The sequence below is a fragment of the Alligator sinensis genome, unplaced genomic scaffold, assembly GCF_000455745.1.
Source record: "Alligator sinensis unplaced genomic scaffold, ASM45574v1 scaffold1573_1, whole genome shotgun sequence".
NCBI classification, from domain to species: domain Eukaryota; kingdom Metazoa; phylum Chordata; order Crocodylia; family Alligatoridae; genus Alligator; species Alligator sinensis.
The window spans coordinates 36,013-56,310 of NW_005843202.1; the positions used below are offsets into that span (position 1 = coordinate 36,013).

The 20,298-nt window shown below is 48.9% G+C and overlaps 1 protein-coding gene across 1 annotated transcript; it reads left to right on the top strand.

Moving 5' to 3' along the window:
* Positions 1 to 4: 4 nt before the first annotated feature.
* LOC102379646 (translation initiation factor IF-2-like) lies at positions 5 to 19,878 on the top strand (the record flags this gene model as incomplete). The annotated part of the gene is given in 5 exon segments (XM_025194420.1): positions 5 to 164; positions 167 to 208; positions 1,312 to 1,810; positions 17,626 to 17,688; positions 19,624 to 19,878. Coding segments are annotated over 4 exon segments (762 nt in total), but the record flags the coding sequence as incomplete, so codon positions are not given.
* Between the last annotated feature and the right edge of the window lie 420 nt (positions 19,879 to 20,298).

Sequence of the window (20,298 nt, forward strand, 5' to 3'; positions counted from 1 at the left end):
CCAGCTATTCCAGAGGCGGCCCACCAGCGAGGAGGACAGGGTGGGGATGTCCCCTGCAGACGCCAGCTCCGGGTCGTCACGGGAGGGGCCCACTGCTCGGCCGGCCACCTGCCGCGCCTCACCGCTCCTGGATGCATCGGCCAGCCGGACCTCATCTCCGCGGCCTCACCCGCCCCCGCCCGCGGGGCGCCCCTGCCACACCCGCCCGGTAAGCCCCACACAGGAAGGAGGGCCGGGGGCTGAGGGAGCCGTGGCCACTTGTGCCCGCATCAGCTCACCCACCCGCTCCCGCATTGTGCACTTGTAGCCAGCAATCCTGCACGCGGGGGTGGGGGACCCTCCCCTCCTCTTCTTTTCCTTCCTCCTGCCTGGCCAAGTTCCCCCCTATTTGCTGGAGTTCCCTCCCACAACATGCAGGGAGGCAGGGGGCAGTTCAGGACTTTATTAAGCACCCCACAGGCTCCCAGCTAGGCAGCTAGGGGCCCATCACATGCGGAGAAACTCGTCGATGGCAGTGGTGATCTCCTCCTCGGCTGAAGGTACTTGTAGTGTAGGCAGCAGGTACAAGTCAGGTACTTGTAGTGTAGGCAGAGATACCCCTCCAGGTGGTGGTGCATGTTGCAGAGAAGCATGAGCTTGCCTGGGGCACCCTCGAAGCTTCGGGCCTTGTGCCATGTTCTCAATTGCTCCTGGAGAACCATTGTGATCACCAGCAGCACGGCATAGTGGTTCGGGCAGCCCTCAGAGTGCTCAAACAGTTAGTTGTGGCATGCCCAGGTGATTCTGACCAGGACCATGCTTGGGGCGCAGCCTGCATGCAGTGGGGGCTTTGGCCTGGGGTGCCTCCCCGGACAGGCCTGCTGGAGGGAGGTGGGAGGTATTACCTGGTCCATGTTCAAGCCAGGTTGTTGCCCCTGACCCCTAGGACCTGGGTGCCACCGGCCCGGCAGCACAGGAGCAAAGTTCCTGGCCTGTAGGGAGGAGAAGGAGGGGAGTTGATTTTGAGCCACCATGGCAGCTGCCAGGAGAGGGGTAAGGGGGCTGGCATGGCCTGGCCCGGGTAGGGTATGGGGAAGGCAGGCTGCTTGCGGCAAGCAGCCCACCTGCCCCCACTGTGGAAGCGGGGAGGGAAGTCTCGTCTGACAGCCACCTGTGGAAGGAGCCTCCTGGGCAACTTACCATGGTCCCTGGTTGCCTGTGTGCATAACTCCCAAAGTGAGGGCAGACAGCATACAGCCTCTCTGTACAATGCATGTTATCTCTGAAATGTTGCAAATTCTCACAAGTAGCCTCTTTGTCCTTGCTCTGCAGAACCAGCTGCTGGACATGGGGGAGAACCACCTGGCATTAGGGGAGATGGGGTCCCAAGGCCACCTGCAGCCTCTGCAGGTGCACTCCGCATGCGCCGGCTCCGTCAGCGCCGGAGCCAGGATCGGACAGCTCTCCTCGATCGGTTGGTGACCGTCTCCGAGGAGCAGCTCGAGGAGAGTCGGACCTGGCACCGCCGCTGGCTCCAAGAGTTCCGCAGGATGTGGCAGGCCATGGAGCGGTCAGATCGTGAAGACCGTGAGGCACGGCGGGCGGAGAGTGAGGCCCACCATGCCCTCCTGCAGAGGCTGGTGGAGGCCCTGGAGGACCAGCGTGATGTGGTGCGACGGGCAGCGGCTGTTGCTGAGGACGACCAGCGTGTCACTGACTCTGTGCTGGCACTGGCGATGTTTGGCTCCACACCCAGTGTCCAGGCCCCAACCTCGACCCCGGCCCCAGCTGGCCCCTGGCAGCCGCCTGCAGGCCTGCCTCATGCCCCCCAGTGAGTGTGGCAGCAGGTACAGTGCAACCTACAGAAGGCAGGGCCCTCAGCCTCTGCACCAGATCCTGGTGCCTGCGCCCCCCACTGTGCCTGCCATCTCCCACTTGCCCTGGCTCCTTGCAGACCCTGAGCAGGAGGTGGCTGTGGCGGGGCTGGCTCCCTACGTGGGCCCTGCAGGCCCCAGCCCAAATGAGGAGGAGGTGGCGTGGCTGGATAGCACCCTCCCTAGTCCCTGGGCCAGCTCCTGGCCTGCTGGGAGCCCTGTGGTGCCCAGACCTGAGGTGCTGGAGGCTCAGATGCCAGGTGCCTCCCTCCAGGCTCCATGCCCTAGGCACCTCCTTCCCACTGTTTCCCACCTGGCAATTGTAAATAGATACCTGTAAATAGTTTCATGGGGATAAGGGCGCTTTATTGGTGGTGCGCATTGGGGTTGGGGGAGGGGCTGTTGGGAGGGAGGGTAGAAGGGGGTCTGTTATTGGGAGGGAGCAGGGATGATGTTTGTTGTTGGGAGGGGACAGGGAGGGTGTCTGGGAGGGAGCAGGGAGGGAGTCTGTTGTTGGGAGAGTGGGAAGGGGTCTGTTGTTGGGAGGGGGGTCTGTTGTTGGGGGGGGTGTCTGTTGGTGTGTTGGGGATGGAAATAAAGTTTGGGGTTTGTTGAAAACTGTCTGCAGTGTGTGTGTCTTTGGTGTTGCACTGTGGGCCCAGGGTCTGTGGGCAGCTGCCCAGGTGCTCTACTGCGAAGGGTGGTGGAGGAGATGGGCTGCAAGCGCCTTGTGGCTACAGTGTCCTGGCTGCCGCTGCTGGGTGCTGGGTGTAGCAGGGCACTATGGTGTGCCTGACGCTTTAAGGGGAGAAGCTGCCTGAGAGGCAGCTTTTAAGTGGTGAGGGGGCTGATTGCAGGCTCACCTGACCAGAAGAAGGCCTGGTTGGGGCTACACAAGCCCAGTGCCTGAGCTGGTCAGAGAGCCTAGTCCTGAGAGCCTAAAGAGAAAAGTTCTCTGGAGCAGGGCAGAAGGACTCCTGAAGGACCCAAGAAGGTAGGGGAAGCAGAATTACTCTGCAAGCCTGGGAACCAGAGGATATTACCTGGGTTAGAGAATAAAATGTTTATGCAGGCAAGGGGCCTTTGTTTTGTATCGGAATTATTGAGTTACAGGCCTTGAGCCCTGCTGGAGGTAGACTCAAGGCCTACAGAGAATTCTCCATCCCAGAGGAGGGGCTGAGGAGGGATATAGAGGGTCCCTAGCCCAGAGAAAGGAATGAGTGGGGATAGAGGAAAAGGGAATAGAGCCTACGAGCACAGAGAAGGGGCCGAGTGGGGCATAGAGGGTTCCACAGCCCAGGGGAAGGGCTGAATTAAGGGAACAGTGCCCAGAGAAGGATCTGAGCGGGGTACAAAGGGTTTCCCAGCCCAGAGAAGGGACTGAGTCAGGAAGCTGAACAGAAGACCCGCTGGCCAGGAAGAGTTGGAGTGAGGGTTTAGAGGGTCTAAAGTCTCCAAGAGGGACTGTGTGAGGGAATAGGGAGGGGTTGGATGCCCCAGAGATAGAGGACAGAGAGAACTAGAGGGTGTGAGATTCCTGAGAGGATCTAAGAGAAGTTAACACCTGGAGGGATAACACCCACAAAGCTTGGGTTGTGGTGTAGGGGAGGAATGGAGCCACACACAATTTGCCCTTAGGACTATAGGTACCTTGCAGGGATACTGCCAGGCCAAGAGGGTGGGGGTTGGATCGAGACTGGTGGGGTCCAGGAGGGACCCATTGAGGAGTTGATTGGGCTTAGGCTTTCTCTAAGGTCTGTGGGCAGCCTCCCTTCAATAAAAACAATGTAGTGACCACATTAGAGACAGAGTCAGGCAGGAGCCACACAGTTACCAGAGGACATCATCGCCACCCCTGTGGCTTGAACCCACTACAGAGGCAAGGGGCATCCATGGCATCCTGGACATAGACTCTCGGGACAGTGTTGTGGAAGGCTGTGTCAGCAAGCTGTATACTGCTTGGGGCTAGAGAAGTGTGTGGCTGGGGAACACGGTGTAGGGCAGCCTTTGAAAGAACAGGGATGGTGGCTGTGGGTGACTGCAGGTGACTGCAGCTGGAGCCTAGAGCTCTCCCTGGCTGCTGTAGTGGGGCAGAGCAACGTAGGGGCATCCCTGTCCTAAACTGCTCTGCCCTGGCTCAAATTGCTGCTGTTGCGGGTGCATGTGTAGATGCTGCACCCAGAAGTAGTTTACTCCGGCTCAAACTGCTCCAGCGTTTGTTACTTCACATTAATTGCACATATAGACACCCATGATGTAATCACTTAGCTTTTGTCTAAAATTGGAATAAGTTTGACAATAGATTTAAAATGGCAAGTAAACACATCTTGCTTGCTTTGATTAAACAAAAATAATATTAAGAAGCCTTAGGAATTTTATAGGTTGAGGATATGCAGCCATTATTAGTAGCTGCATAATTTTTTGTCACGCTATTTCTTCCTCTCTCCAAAGGCTACGTGTTTGACAGCGTTATTTATTATATTGTCCTCACGGGGCACTTCTACGTGGGCAATTAGGGCAGCTGAATAAATTCCAGTGCGGTTTGCGTCAGAGTTTATTGCTTCTGGGTGCTGTGTTTGAACATGCACCCAGGACCACAACATGTTGAGCCAGAGTGGAACAGCCCTGGCTGGCAGGGAGTTCCGGGGCTCAGCCTGTCAGCCCAGGGCTGCTCTGACCTGGCTCAATGTGTTGTAGAGGGGCTGGCTGGGGCATGAGGGTGCTCCAATGTGGAGCACTGCAGCAGGCAGCCCTTGCACTGAAGCACTCTCATGCCCTAGCCAGCCCATCAGCATCTACACATGCATTGCAGTGCACTAAACAACACTGCTGTAGAATAGTATTTGTGTTGGGCAGTACTATCCTGTGGCAACATTTATTAGTTTCCTGTGGCCCAATAGTACCGCATGTGTAGACATTGACATTTTACTTCAGAGCTAATTAGTTCCTCCATAAATTTCTTGTGTAGACATGCTTGCTGACAACTATGCAACACATGCAGACAAGGGGAAATAATACCCAGGAAAGGGCTCATGCAAAGAATTCTGTTCATACAGTTGAAGTGGTTTCAATCATGTGACTGGTTCTGAGACTAGAGGATTATGAAGTCAAATGAATGCTGCCACCATGATATAAATGCACCAGACATTTCTGTGATTTTGTTGGGTATCACAGTCCTTGGAGAAATGCAATGTATTTTCTAATAATTGGTCTGCTTTGCCTCTAGCCCTCTCTTACTGACATTATGGAGCTTTCATCATTAATAAATACAACAGAAACAGGAAATCTGGAGTGGACTGTTGGGTGCTCATTTATTGCATATAAGATTGAAAATTAGTGGGACATTAGGGAACCATCTTCCTGGTTCAGATGTTAGGTGTCAGTCATATGAATAAGTTGGCAAGCGGGCTCCTTACTCTTTTATTCTACATCATGGCCTTCTATAGGGATAGGGACAGAAGTTACACATAAACTGACTTAAGTGATCAGAAACCAGCTTAAATTTATGACAGAACAGAAGTTCGGTGCACATAAACCACTTCCAAAATGGCAGAAACCAGTTTCAGATAAACTTGGTCAGCTGTAGTATCAGACTTGCACTGGTTTGACCTAAATCAGTTATGGAACTTCTGTCCCAGATCTCTTCCAGATTCAAGTTAACTCACAGTCCCCCAGCATCCCAGGATGCTTGGCAGCCCTGGGCTGTGCAGTCTGCTCCAGTGGAGCAGCGCTGGCCCCACCCCTATGCTGTCACAAAGCTGAGGCAATAAAGCTGCTGCTCCTTAGCCTCTGCCTATCAACAAAGCAGGAGTGGGGGCAGGGAAGTGACCCCAGGCCCCGCCTAGCCCAGGTCTGCACAGCACAAGGGGAGGGAAAGCCCCCTCTGTTGGGCTTATGGCCTCCACCTCCACAGCCCTTGAGCTGGGACTGGAATCGATGTAGCCCCTCCCCCCCCTGCCAGCTGCCCTTGCCTCTGAGAAGCTGGGGGGACGGGAATGTATCTACCTAGTATGGGACCCCAGCTGGGTCTGCACCACACAGGGAGGGAAAGCCCCCTCTGCTGGGCTTTTCACCTCTTCCTGCAGCCCAGAGAGCTGGGCTGGGATCCCTCAGCTCCACCTTGCTAGTTGCCTTGCCTCCAAGGGGTTGGGGGGGTGGGGGGACAGGGCATGCACCCACCTAGCCCAGCACCAGCCCCCCAGGTAGGGTCTGGCCCAGCACCATGCCCCCAGGGTAGGGTGTGGCATGGTGGGGAAAGCCCCTTCTGCTGGATCAGCTCCCCCAACCCGTGCTTGCAGCCCAGAGAGCAGGGCTGGGCTCCCTTAGTCCTGTCTCCTTGCCAGCTGCCCTTGCCTTCGGGGGGGGGGGGAGAGCAAGGAACGCCCCTGCTCAGCCTGGCACCAGACCCCCAGTGGGGTCCAACAACACCTGCAGCTGGGGTCTGCAAAAGCACAGGGGAAAACCCCCTCTGCTGAGCTTTTCACTGCCCCAGGCTGAAGGGACTGTTCACCTCCCACCAGTGTGGGAGCAGGGCTAGGCCCTGCCAGACCATAATAAGGGGTGGGAAGGTGGGGAATGCCGTCTCTGCATCAGGGACAAGGATCTGGGACCCTGCCAGGGATGGGGAATCCCCACTGAGTCAGGGGGATCACGCAAGCCCCAGGCTGTCCCCCTGGAGGGGACAGCAAGGTTTTGGGGTGTGTGTGCTGAGCAGCTGATTGAGGATGAGCCCATGCTCAGCTGCATTCCAGTGCCTTCTGCAGTGGCTGGGAGGCATGCACCAGTGCCCCCCAACTTCTGGTGTGGGCCACTTCAGGGGTCTGGCTGCCTTCTGGTTTCAAAAGTGAATGTCAGTTCACTTTGTTATTGGTTCAATCTACACAGTTTAGAGAAACCTGCGGAAACTGAACTGATTCAGCCTCCGGCTTTTTGACTGTCTGTACTTAGCCTGGATGATCCAGGTAAACCTAGACATCTTTTGCAGACCTGAGTAATCCTTCTCTCAGGCAGTGCTCTAACTAAGTTCAGGGGCTCAAGGAGTGTTGCTCAAGTATGGGAATGGTGAGTACACATCTGCTTGTATTCATAAGCACAATATAAGGAGGCCTGGTTTTAAATTACTAGCCTACTGCTGCAAAACCTCCCTGGTAATCCTATAAGGCTGTCAAATACTGATGGGTCCAGGAGGGTTATGGCAATATTCAACACCCAAATATCAGATGTCAAAAGACCACGAGGATTGAGTTTCAACATAAATATCCTAAACTTGATTTTATTATTTTTCCCACTTAAAATAAAAGGCATCTGGCCCCTGCACAAGAAAGAACCTGAACTTCCACTCTGTCCATTGATGTACCCTATTACTTAAGCATTTTGTAGCTTTTCCCTGGGGAGAGAAGAAGTAGTTTATGGAGAAAAACCATGGGATAAAATAAGTTCCTCTTGAAGACAGGAAGTAATTGCTATTATTGTAGGGGTTTTTTTCTAATCAGAATTTCTATGTTGTAAAGCATCATAGTAATAATACTATTAATTATGGACAGTCACTTACAGGCAAGGATTTGATAGGTGTCTCTACACAGCTTATTAATTAAGCTTAGTAGCCCTGTAGAGCAGATAAATATCTCTCTGTTTTCCAGATAGGTAAAATAAAGCATAAAGTTTAAGTAATTTCCCAAAGTTCACAGTGAGGAAATGGCAGAGTTGGGAATACAATCAAATCATTCTACTTCCTGGTTTCCTGCTCAGACTCTCTAAATATTATTCCCTGATGTACCTTTCAAAGGAGGTCATGCAACAGTGGTAGCAGGGGGAAAAGGGTGTTTAAAAAAAGTGTAGTACATGTAAGTGTAAAGTTATATTTATGGGGAGTTTTTGCTCTTCCTGCAATGTCCTTATAACAGCAGCCAACAATTATTACCTGTAATAATTGTTCTTAGCAATTTCAGATTTAGGAATTTCAAAGTTAGCTTCTGATAAGAGTTCATTGGATATTCAATAACTTATACAGCATTTTTGTTATTTTTTGGAGAAAGGGGATAGCTTTGTGTGACTGAGGTTTAGGCAGTTATTCTAACTCTGAATCTAGTAAGGTGTTTTAAATGCTGTAAACTACTGTATTGTTATATTGTACTTATGATTTTAAGCATGCTGAAGTCTAGAAATTCAAAGCTAAGTTTTTCATAGCAACTGTTAACCCAGATCTGCTCTGAGCATTTAGTGCTTTTTTACACTGACTGAGCATATCTATATGTGCAATTAATGCAAAGCAATAAATTCTGGAGCTTATTGCTCCTGGGCACAGTATTTGCACGTGCGCCCAGCACTGCAGCACATTGAGCCAAGTCAGAGCAAGCCCAGCTGGCAGGCCAGGCAGGGGGCCAGGCCTGCCAGCCTGGGGCTGCTCACCCCAGCTCAGTGTGCTGCAGAGTGGCTGGCTGGGGCATAAGGGTACTTCAGTGCAGGGCTAGCTGGCAAGCAGTTCCCGCACTGAAGCACTCTTGTGCCCCAGCCAACTGGGGCAGCATCTACACATGCATTGCTGCAGTTTTTTACTGCAGCAGCAGAAAGTTTTTTGCTGCAGAGTTTTTTTGCTGCAGAGTTTTTTACTGCAGCAGGACAGTACTTGTATTTACAAGTACTATCCTGCTGTGGAGTAAATAAGGTTATTCCAGCCTAATAGAAACACACGTGTAGACACGTGATGTTTACTGTGCAGCTAATTAGTCTCCTGCTCAGTAAATGTGTCGTGTAGATGCGCCCACTGCATGCCAATCCTGGTGTTAATTTCTTAACTAAAGTTGGGAGAAACGTTCATTATGAAACTGACTTAGTGACATTTTTCTGTTTTTATGTTCATAGCAATTTGTACAGTGATATGAAATACCAAATGTTTAAAACTATCATGTATAAATATGTAAAACAGTGAGAAAAATGCATACATTTTTGCTAGAAAATGAGGTTTTGGCCATCAACTCATGTGACCTCTGGGATGAAGTACAATGGTGTATCCAGGAAATTCTAAATCATAATCCCACCTTCTGCTAATGACTGGCATGTGCAATTATACTGAATTTCATAAACAGTAAAAATAACTATTTAGTGAAGTATGTAAATACCATTATCTATGTTTTAAAGAAGTGGGCAACTGAGGCTGTGTGCTTAAGTGACTCGTGTATGGTAGCTCTGCATATTCTGATTAGAATTAGGCTTAAAATTTAGTTCTCTGACCAGTATTTGCAACGAAGAACATTGCTTGCTAGTTGCATTGATGACAGCTGGGTGATTTGTCAGTTGACCTTTATGATTTTAGGTCTGTTACTCCATTCTTTTTTTAAAATGCGGCTCATTTATTTAACTTTTATCTTTACATCTCTAGAACTCCACTGTGGGCAAAGTAAAGCTTGAACAAATTAACCATTAACAGATGTAAACCACATGCATATCCAAACCATATGTTATCCTTGTAGTTTATCTGTACTTGCTGCCTTTGAAAGCAGCAAAGTTTGAATGTATACTTTGTATATGGTTTTAGTTTTGCAACTTTTTTATTGTTCCCAAATATGGAAGTGCATTTTGTTTTAAGGTGTTTTGAATAGAAGCTCAGGCACACTTGCAAATATTTATCTGTCACTTGTTTCCTATGTTGAAATACAAAATGGTTATTTATTTGTGATGCAGAAGCACCTTAAATAACTCCAATCTGGTGTTGAGGTGTCACTGTGTTCCTTGCTCTACACAAGTGTTGCCATTTCCTATGATATTTTGTTTCATATAAAATTGCCACTTCTGGAAAAAAAAAAAATCTTAACTTCCATTCTTTAAAAAAGTAGGTTTCAAACCCCCCTGGTCTCAAGGAAAATATGACGTAGGTCCACTTTGATGTCCCAAAAATTAGAAGATGCATTAAAAATATTCAAAAAGGTCAGTTTTAAAAAAGGCTTAGTATTTCCAAGCCAGACTCATGACTCTGGGGAACCTGACATGCTATTGGAATATGTTGGGACAGACATCATGATCCTTGCTCTAGAGTAATGCTCAAACTTTCCAGACCTGCAGGCCAGATGAGTGGTGTAGGGCCAGTCCACAGGTCTGGTGGATCCCATGTGCAGGGTCAGTCCATGGGCCTAATGCAGTATGAGATGGTGCATGGAGTCAATTCATGGGTGCCATCTGGCATACCCCATCCCACACCAGCCTGATCCTGTGTGCCAGTTCTGGTCATAGAGCAACTGCACATCAGCACAGTCCAGCTCACAGGGGCAACGTCATCTGGACCACAGGTGTAGAAATTTGGGGAGGGGGAGGCATTATTGATTGCTGTGCTTCTGGGAGAAACTAATGTTGTTCCTGCTCACTTGCTCCCAGTTTTTGAACCTATGGGGAATCCCACAGGCCAGACATTGGCTTCCTGTGCTGGAGGCTGAGCATTGCAAAACAAAAGCCCTATTTTTGCAAGTCACCAAAGTGGTGCCTAATATTGCAGTAGTGGGGGCCTTGCAGAATCACATGTAACTTTGTTTGTGGTAGGAAGCATACTTCTTAGAGGCCCTTTTAATTCCATCATCCTTTGCCCTGTGAAGGCCCTGCACTTGTGACCTATTTCCCTCATGCCAAAGACTATGTCAAACTTTGCAAGCCCTTCCAGAGCCTATCCATTCTGCTCCTGGACCCAGCCTGAGGGAGTCAGTGGAGAGATCAGAGAGTTTTAAAGCTGAACTGGGGAGGGAGGAGTAAAATTTCCTCAGCTCTCTAAATCTATGGCAGTCTAGGGACTTTTACACTGAGCTCATGTCCCTTGTTAGCATGATTTTTCAGGCTTGTTCCTTTCAAAGTTTATCAGAATTTGTGATTAGATAGCTGTTGTTACTCAACAGTTTTTTCAGACTGACTCTGCATAATAAAGCTGGTTTGTTAAACACATTACTAAATGGATTTTGCAGTAGTTTTCAAGTAGCTTATAACCATACATTTCTTCCCTATTATTAGCCCAGTGGACAGATCTGGTTGGTTGGTTGTTTTTAAACAACTTATTTGAAATTAGAAACAATACTAAAAAAATTAATTTTTTAAAATGATGAACTCTGCTGTAGTGAGTACAAAGACAAGACCACTTTCTCTTTAGTGTTTGCTAACTCTTCCACTGTGTCTGTTCATTATATGATGATATATCATTAACCATAACCTATATTAGGGCACATGGGGCCAGAGGTGGAGCAGTGGCACCGCAGGCCTCTGGGTGGCAATGCTCGGTCCCTGCCTGCCTCCATACCCCCTCCCTCCCCACCATCATTCATGATGGGCAATTTGCTACTGTGACTTATAATAGTGTGCCTGGTATTTGGCTTCATATCAGATGATCTTTTTTTGAACAATAGCTCCAATGTAATACCTTAAAATAACAGAAAATATAGAATTTAGCTGTAATCAAAACATCTTTCATGGCTGATAGCTATTTAATGCCTGTGCTGCAAATTTAGTGATTGAACGTATTAAATAAGTTAGTGGTTCATTTGCAGCTGTAGTTGTATATGAACTTGCATTCTTTTTGTGCCTGCCATGATTTGTTGGCAGTCCCAGTTTATCAGCTGGCTTTCTCTTAGCAGAATACTTCATCTTCCTCTTCCCTTATGAAATCTAGCTTGGACCTCCAGCCTTCAGAATTTCAGTGTTTTTGTCTTATTGCTTCCTTGTTTTTCCATGGTTCTCTTCTGGGTGATTAAATCCTCAAACTTAGGTTTTCCCACTAGATTGCTCACAGGGGCCTACCATGTCTGTTACTCTGCACTTTCAGAAGAGTAAATAGCTTTATGAGACATCCTTACAGTCTACTTAAAAGCTTTAGAGGTCAAATTTAAGTGCTATGCTAAAATCAATTATGCTGAATTTTGAGCCATATGAATTTCCCAAGATACATGTTTCTTTTACTCTTGGGCTGCTAAAGCCAAAAATGTTAGTTTTCTTAGTGTTCTTTATACCAGGAGAAAAAAGATAAGACAAGCCTACAGAAAAATAAATATGTGAACAGAGCTACTTTGACCTATATGAGATCCCAAAATTTAGTTGCTACCCAAAGATATAAACAGAAAGAAAAATGTGTTAAGGGTCTTTCCTTCAGGAAAGCTATTCTCCAGCCGGTTTGAGCATTAATATAATTGAGTGCTGGCCTGTAAACCCAGAAGATATTACAGGGAAGTATCTTCCTAAAGACTAGGAATTGTTGGGAGTTGTTGTTCCAGGTGGAACACATAATAAAGAGAGGTCAGGTCAGTGTCATGTGACTGTTCAGGAGACAATATAAATGATGCTCCTGACATCATCTAGGAAAAGATGGGAGCTGAGATGAAACCTGAAAGGGAAGAATTCCCTTATTAGTCAGGGAGAAGTAAGACCTTGCTTTGGGGGTAGTGGAACAGAAATATAGCCAGAGTGGTTTGCTGCTTTGCTTAGTAGTGTCTAGATCCTGGAGAGGAGAGGAATCCATGGTTTCAAAACATTGTAACTTGTTATGGTCTTTCTGAGTTATTTGCAACAGAAGAATTGCTCCAGTGCTTTCTGTAGTCAAGAAATGAGTGAAAATTAAGATTTGACATTTTCTGAGGAGTGCCTTGAGTCTACCTAGGGGTCCCTTGAGTCTAAAAAGGTTGAAAACCACTGTTCTAGGAAGCAGGAAAGAATCTTAGAATTTCCTCTCAAGGGATGAGAGACTAGATAAGCTGAAAGGTAGGACTGACAAACTTATCTCAGTTGTGTCAGGGCTGTCGACTTCTAAGTATATAGGGGTTCAGTACTCAGCAGGCTGAACCAGCAGTGGCACACATCCATGGGCTGTACCACAGTGATCCACTGGCCCCCCTGAGACTGCATGCTTTGGAGATTCCTGTCCACCCCTGCCTCCTCCCAACTGCTACACAACTCATGGCTCCAGGCTCACCCCTCTTTTCCCCCTCTCTCTCCCCTTGGCTGTGCTGCAGTGCACTGTCCCTGCCCGTGGGACAGGGACAGGCAGTGAAAGCTGGAAGAGGAAGGGGAAGCCCAGAGTCTCTAGCTGCAACAGCAATGGGGAGAGCAATGTGGGGAATCAGTTGTTAGGCAGGTGGGCAGCCCTGGTGTAGATGGGAGAATTGAGGTACAGTGATTAAGTGACTGTCTAACCTCACTTAAAAAACTGTTGCACAACTGCAGGGGCAACCCAGATCTAAGAAGCAATCCAGTGGGTTTGGCTTGGTACAGGCATTCAGTTTTTCCTGGGAGAGTCACTGCTCTCCCAGGACAAACCACGAGTGTACAGATGTTTAGGCTTTTTCTCCCATGGTAAAAATTGCCACTCCAGGAGAAGAATAACCGTGGAACAACTAGGGAGGGTTAAATCACTCCATGGAGAGTTTCTTCTGGAAAAGCGAATTTCTGTACATTCCATGGCTTGACTCAGAAGAGAACATAGCACTCCAACATCCCCTCCTCTCTCTCCTAGTGAGATAGTGAGCGTGTCTACACGTGCACTTGTGCGGAGAAGACTAATTAGCTCTACAGTAAAGTATCGCTGTCAACACATGTGGTGTTATTAGGTGCAGTAAACTAATTAACTCTGCCATAAGATAGTACTGTCCAGGACAAGTACTATCTTATGGTGGAGTAAATAACTGCAATTAAATGCACTTGTAGACACTGACTGTGGGTGTAAATTGCACCCAGTCAACCTTGGCAGCTTCAGCAGTTTTGTGCCCCAGCTAGCTCCTCCACCACCCAATGCAGGCACCCAGAGCCTACCCAAACCCTGGGCTGCGCCAGCACTGCCAGATGCCACCACCCACTGCCCGGACCAGACTTCCCAATCTTGCTGCTGACACTGCCACCCACCGGAGCCTCCTTGAACCTGCTGCCACCCACAGAGCCTGCTCCTAGCCGCTGCCATGTTGGGCCCCATACCCACTGACACACAGGGGCGGAGGCCCAACTGGACACATGATGAGACTACTGAACTCATAGCCATTTGTGGGGGGGGGACATGGCGGTCTAATGCCAGTTTGTCGATGCTACGTGGACCAATGCCCACATGTTTGAGGAGATGGCCTGGCAGATGCAGGAGCGCAGTCACTGGCAGTCCAGCCACCAGTGCTGGGTGAAGGCCAAGGTTCTGAGGCTACCATATCTCTGCATCTGGGTCCATAATAGGCAATCTGGGGCTTCCCCCAGAACCATGCCCTTCCTCCTTAAGCTTGAGAGAATCCTGGCCCCCATGGACCCTGGCGAGGCCCCTCACATGTTCTTCACCATGGGTGGGCTGGAGGAGCCTGTGCCAGGGGCCACAGGCCAGGAGGACTCTCTGGGGGAGGCCACCTTGTGGCTGCTGCACCATGCCCTGCCATGCTCCCCACCCTCAGCCTCACCTAGCAGCTTGGGCAGCCTGGGCCACCACCTGCTCTGGCTACTCCGGCAGCAGTCAACCAGTGAGGAAGACAGGGGTGGGGATGTTCCCTGCAGATGCCAGCTCCGGCTCATCGCCGGACAGGGCCACTGCCCAGCCGGTCACAGACCATGCTTTGCTGCCCTAGATGCATCGGCCATCTGGACCTCATCTCTGTGGCCAGGGACAGCATCTGACCACTGGGAGCAGCTGCCACACCCACCCAGTAAGCCTCACACAGGGAGCAGGGCCAGAGGGGGTGGTGGTGCTGTGGCTACCTGTGCCTGCGCCAGCTCACCTGGCTGCCCCTGGGCTGTGCGCCTGGAGCTAGGGGTCCCTCACATGGTGGATGAGGGACCTTCTCCCTGCCCTGCCTGCCTGAGCTCCTGCACAACCACTGGAGCCCCCTCTCCTCACACAAACACGCAGGGAGGCAGTTCAGAATTTTACTGAGCACCCAGCGGGCTCCCAGCCAGGGGCCTGTCGCATGCGGAAAAACTCACCAATGGCAGCAACGACGACTCCTCAACCACAGGGGTCAGGCACTTGTAGCACACAGATACCCCTCCAGGTGGTGGTGCATGTTGTGGGCAAGCATGGGCTAGCCTGGGTCACCCTTGAAGCTCAGAGCCCCACACCAGTTTCTCAGCTGCTTCTGAGGGGTTGTGATCAGCAGCAGCAGGGCATAATGGGTCAGGCAGCCCTCAGAGCACTCAAACATTTCGTTGTGGTGCACCTGGGTGATTCTGACATGCTTTGGACACAGCCCATGTATGGTGGGGGCCCTGGCCTGGGGCGCCTCTCTGGAGTGGCCCACTAGGGGGAAGGAGGAAGTGAGGGACATCACCAGCTCTGTGTGCCAGCCAGGTGGGAGCCCCTGAACCCCAGGACTTGGGTGCCACAGGCCCAGTGGCATGGGACTGAAGTGCCTGGCCTGTACGGAGGAGAAGGTGGGGAGTTGCTTTGGAGCTGCTCTGGCAGCTGCTGGGAGGGATCAGGTAGGGCCTGGCCTGGGTAGGGTACAGGGAAGACAGACTATGTGCAGCAAGTGGCCCACCTGCCCCTACTGTGGAAGTAGGGAGAGAAGGCTTACCTGGCAGCTGGCCATGCCAGAGACCACCCTGGCAACTTACAGTGGTCCCTGTGTGCCTGTGCCCATACAACCCCTAAATTGAGAGCAGGCAGTGCATTGCCCCTCTTTTCAATGCATGTTACCACTGAAATTCTGCAAACTCTCACAAGTAGCTTCTCTGTCTTTGCTCTGCAGAACCAGTTGCTGGACTTGGGGGAGAACCACCTGGCATTAGGGGAGATGGGACCCCAAACCATCTGCAGCCTCTGCTGGTGTGCTCCACATGCACTGACTCTATCAGTGCTGGAGCCAGGATTGGATAGCTTTCCTTGACCAGCTGGTCACTGCCTCTGAGGAGCAGCTTGAGGAGAGTCAGACCTGACACTGCCACTGGCCCCACGAGTTCCATGGGATGTGACAGGCCATGGAGCTGTTGGACCATGAGGTGTACCATGTCCTCCTGAAGAGGCTGGTGAATTCCCTGGGGCACAAGCACGCCATGGTGAGATGGGCGACAGCCACCACTGAGGACAGCCAATATCACTGACTCAGTGCTGGCCTTGACCATGTTTGTTGCCATACCTGGTGTCCAGGCTCTGGCCATGGCCCTAGTTGATTCCCTGGCAGCCATGTGTGGGTCTGCTTTAGGTCCCTCAGTGAGCATGGCACCAGGTATAACATATCTTGCATCGAGCAGGGACCCCAGCCTCTGCACCAGATCTTGACCTGCTGGTGGATGGGCCACTGCTTCATCTACCATTTGCCCTAGTTCCATGTGGGCCCTGAGTGAGCAGTAGCCATGATAGGGCCTGCTCCCCACATGGGCCCTGCTGGCCCCAGCCCCGTGGAAGAGGAGGGGTAGTGATCTGAGCAGGCTGGAGAGCTCCTACCTTTGTCCCCAGGCCAACCCTTGAGCCCCCCAGGCTTGCCATGTCATCCCAAACCAAGGTGGTGGTGTCCAAGACTGGCGTACCAGATACCTCCCTCTGGGCTCTGTACCGCAGGCACCTCCTGCCCACTGTTCCCTCCCTGACATTTTTAAATAGATACTATAAATATGGGGGTAAGAGTGTTTTATTGGTAGTGCAGTGTGGGCTGGTGGGGTCTATTGTTGTGAGGGAGGGAGGTGTCTGTTGTTGGGGGGAGGGGGTTTGCTAGTGTGTTGGGGATGGAAATAAAGTTTGGGGTTTGTTGACAGCTCTCCTCAGTGTGCATGTTCTTGGTGTTGCACTGTGAGCCTGTGGTTCGTGGGTGGCCTCCCAGGCACCCTACTGTAAGGGATTATAGAAGCCATGGTCTGCAAGTGCCTCATGGATGCAGTGCCTTGGCTGCCACTGCTGGATGTGGTGCTTGCCACAGGACTAATAGGCAGCTTCCTTTTCATAATATAACAATTACACCAAGGCATGGGAAACAAGAGTGGAGGGGAGAGTACCTAGAATCAAGTTGAGGCTATGGCCATTTTGCCACCAGGGGACAGCATGATAACCTCTGCATCCTGGTTCTGCTACACTGAGGAACAAAGTTCAGGGAAGCCTTTTAAAAAGTAGCGCTGTGGATAGCTGCAGGCAGGTGTGGCCGGAGCCTGCAGCTCCCTCTGGATCCTGCAGCAGAGTAGGAGCAGCCCCCCCCACAGGTGCACATGTCGATGCTGCACCTGGGGGTAGTTCACTCTGGCACAAATTGCTCCAGTTTGTTCAGTCAAATTAATTGTACATGTAGATGCACAAGCAGCAGTAAAGAGCAGAACATGCCTGCCCCCTTTGCAATCTCCACACTGTGCTTCAGGGAAGCATGGATTGACCATGGGCACTTTAAGCTCTTCACTTTTCAAATCCTTAGCATTTGAATGTCTGTACATGCAGCTCTGAGTGGGTTTCTCTACCAGGAAAACAAACCTGGTAGAATTCTCCCAGGTTATTTGAACGTGCATATGCAGCCTAAGTTATAATACCAGTTTTTATATCTTAATAGAAGTTTGGAGGTCCTTAACATTCCTACCTAACATGAGGCTGTTTACAGTTTCTTATGGAATACATTTCACTTAAGAATATTAGAATTGTACACAGCTTACCATTTGGTGTATAGGGTTTTTTTATTTTTTTTACTCTAGGTATCTGGGTCTTTACCCACTCATTAGGAGAGTTTACTGTAGTGTAATTTGTAACTGTCATCACTTCTAATCAAGGACAGTAAAAGCTATATCATAATGCCATTTACTGGATGATTGATTGAGATGACAGACAGTCTAGATCTAAAGTTTTGTCATGTTATAACTCTCTACTCTGGTTTAGGCTGTGGGAGAAGTTGCATAAGAGAAAAGGAGGAATAAGACTGTTTAAGTACATATACTGAAAGTAAGTGTTAATTTCTTTATATGAAATTAAATGTTTGTGTGCATTTGTGCGCAGTTGCTCCACTCCTAACAGCCAAAGGTTAAATTTAGCTCCTGCTTGCCCAAGCCTTTTTTAATGGTCTCTAACAGGTTTTGTTTATACAGTGGCATACAATTTCAGTTGCCCAGTCTGCTGTAGTAGCCTTCCTGGAACATGCTTTATCTCTATCATTTATCATTCCTCTGAACTTCCTGAACTGCATGCCCCCTGCTTGGATTGAGGCTTGCAGTATACCTGCTATGGTATTTTTCTCCTCTTCTTTCTTCTGCCCATTTCTCCTACCCCCTGGGAAGCTCCTCCCCCACATGCTTTCTAATATCGAAGCTTTCAAATTAGGACTTGCTCTGAAATTGCGGTGGAAAGCAATTTTTACCGTAATTTTTTAATTTTGTTAATGCATTTCTTGTCTTTCTTCTCTTCCTCCTCTTTTTTCTCCTCCTGCTTGCAATCAACCCCTTCCCTCTTTTACTATTTTATGTCTCTAATTACGTTACAGATAATCCTTTCTATGCCAGGATTCTTGTGCATTCCTATTCCAGCCACCAAAACCAACATTTTTGCAGGTTATCACCACTAATTGTATGTTCCTCATATGTATACGTGGAACAGTGACATAATACTGAATACAGAATGTCTGCTTATTCAATGAGAACCGTCCATTGTGTGTCTGAGGCAAAGGCCCTGTGGAAAAATATGGGATCACATAATTCAAGACAGCATCACAATGCATATGCATAAGATGCTGAACTAAGATTTATGCAGGAAATCTTAATTCTGGCATTTCCTAACTTTTTCTTTAACTTTGCTACCTTAATAATCTTTTAATGTAATTATTTGTATGCAGAATATATTAGGTGCAGAAAACAGATCATTTGGTTTAAATTCTGGTCACATTTCAAATCTGTTAGAAAATTCACAGTGATTTCAAAGGGATTAGTATTTTTTCCCTGTAAATGATATTGACTGGAGTAATAAAAAAACTTCTGTGCGTATGAATCTTTGCCTCTCTTAATAGTCTGAAAACCTTGTAACTAGCCTTTTTTTGGGGCTGAGACCTAGGACCTGGCTTGGTTAACTTGCAAAGAATTTTAACAAGACAGAGAGAGTACTTAAGGCATTACAATTCACATGCAGGTCACAATATTAAAAATAATTTTTCAGACCTTCCTAAGTCCCATTTTTAAAACAGTTTAGGCCTCCTAAGGCAATGGTTCTCAACCTTTTTTGTACCAGGACCCATTTGTAAACATTGACCAGTCCTGACACAGTAAATAGTTTAAGTAGAAAACATACAAGTATTTTGGCCCCAAAATACTTATTATATACTACAAAATAAATTGGCTCAACAGTCTTAATTTTAAAGATATAAATCAACATCAACAAGGAAATATTAACAGCAATATCAACATGTGGCCCTCCATCACTCCCAAGTCACATTCATAATTGTGCAATTTGTACAATGCAAATTTCTGGTGCCCCTCACTCCTGACACGTAGCCCCCTGTTCCCATCCCCATCCTCCCCACCCCCGCAATGCTGGAGGGGCCCCCAGTTGCCCCTCTCTCACCTGGGCAGGAATACAATGGCTCCAGCTCATGTGAGCGGCAGTGGAGCAAGTCCAGCCCTAGCATCGGCTGGAGAGAGGAGGAGGAGGAGAGGCCTGTGGCATCCTCCACCCTGGACTGGGGTTCTCCTGCTATAGAAGGAGGGCTGGCCATGCCCCACCCCGCAAGTGTTCACGACCCTTTCAAGTAGTCTTGTGACCCACTTTTGGGTTGTGACCCACAGTTTGTGAAGCACTGTGCTAAGGCACTTGGGCACTTCTGAAACTTTGCCCCTGAACTTAAAAAGTGTCCTCTCATTTTCTTTACATCTTTTTTATTTCCCTTCATTTTAGTATTGTCAAAGCTTTTGAACAGAATGTAGGACACCTTTTCTCTGATGATCTGACACTTCCTACAATGGGAGCATGAAGAGTTGTTGTACGCAGATGGACATGTGGCATGGTATCAGTGAGTTCCTTATTGGCTGTTTTCATGACAGCAGGCTCTCCTTCTGGTCAGTCTGACTGCACAGCACTGTGTAATAGCATATACACACCATTTGTGTAAAAGTAAAGTATAATCAATAAGTACATAAATAAAGAAAAAATGGACAATTTAAATTTTTATGGCTCTATGATTTTGTTAATGCATTGTGTTTTGCTGTTATTTGTGCATTTCAGTTAACATTTGGGTAACTAGTATCTAGCCTCAAAACAGATGTGGAAGACACTTTTTGTCTATGGTTATAGGCTGAGATTACAATCTATGGACATAGGTAGGGATCTACCTAAATTGCACTGAAAATGCATTGCGCAGCAGCTCCTTTAATCTTGCTATTTTCACTACATGCCCCACACCTCTCCTCCTCGGCTCTGATTGGTGGAGGGACCCTGGCGGCTCCACTGCTCATTGCTTGCTCCTGATTGGACAGGAGGCAAAAACCATGGTTTAAAATATGCTGCAGTTTTTGCCTTCTGCCTTGATTTAGGTAGATCTCTAGACAGGGTTTAGAATAGCATATTGTCCTG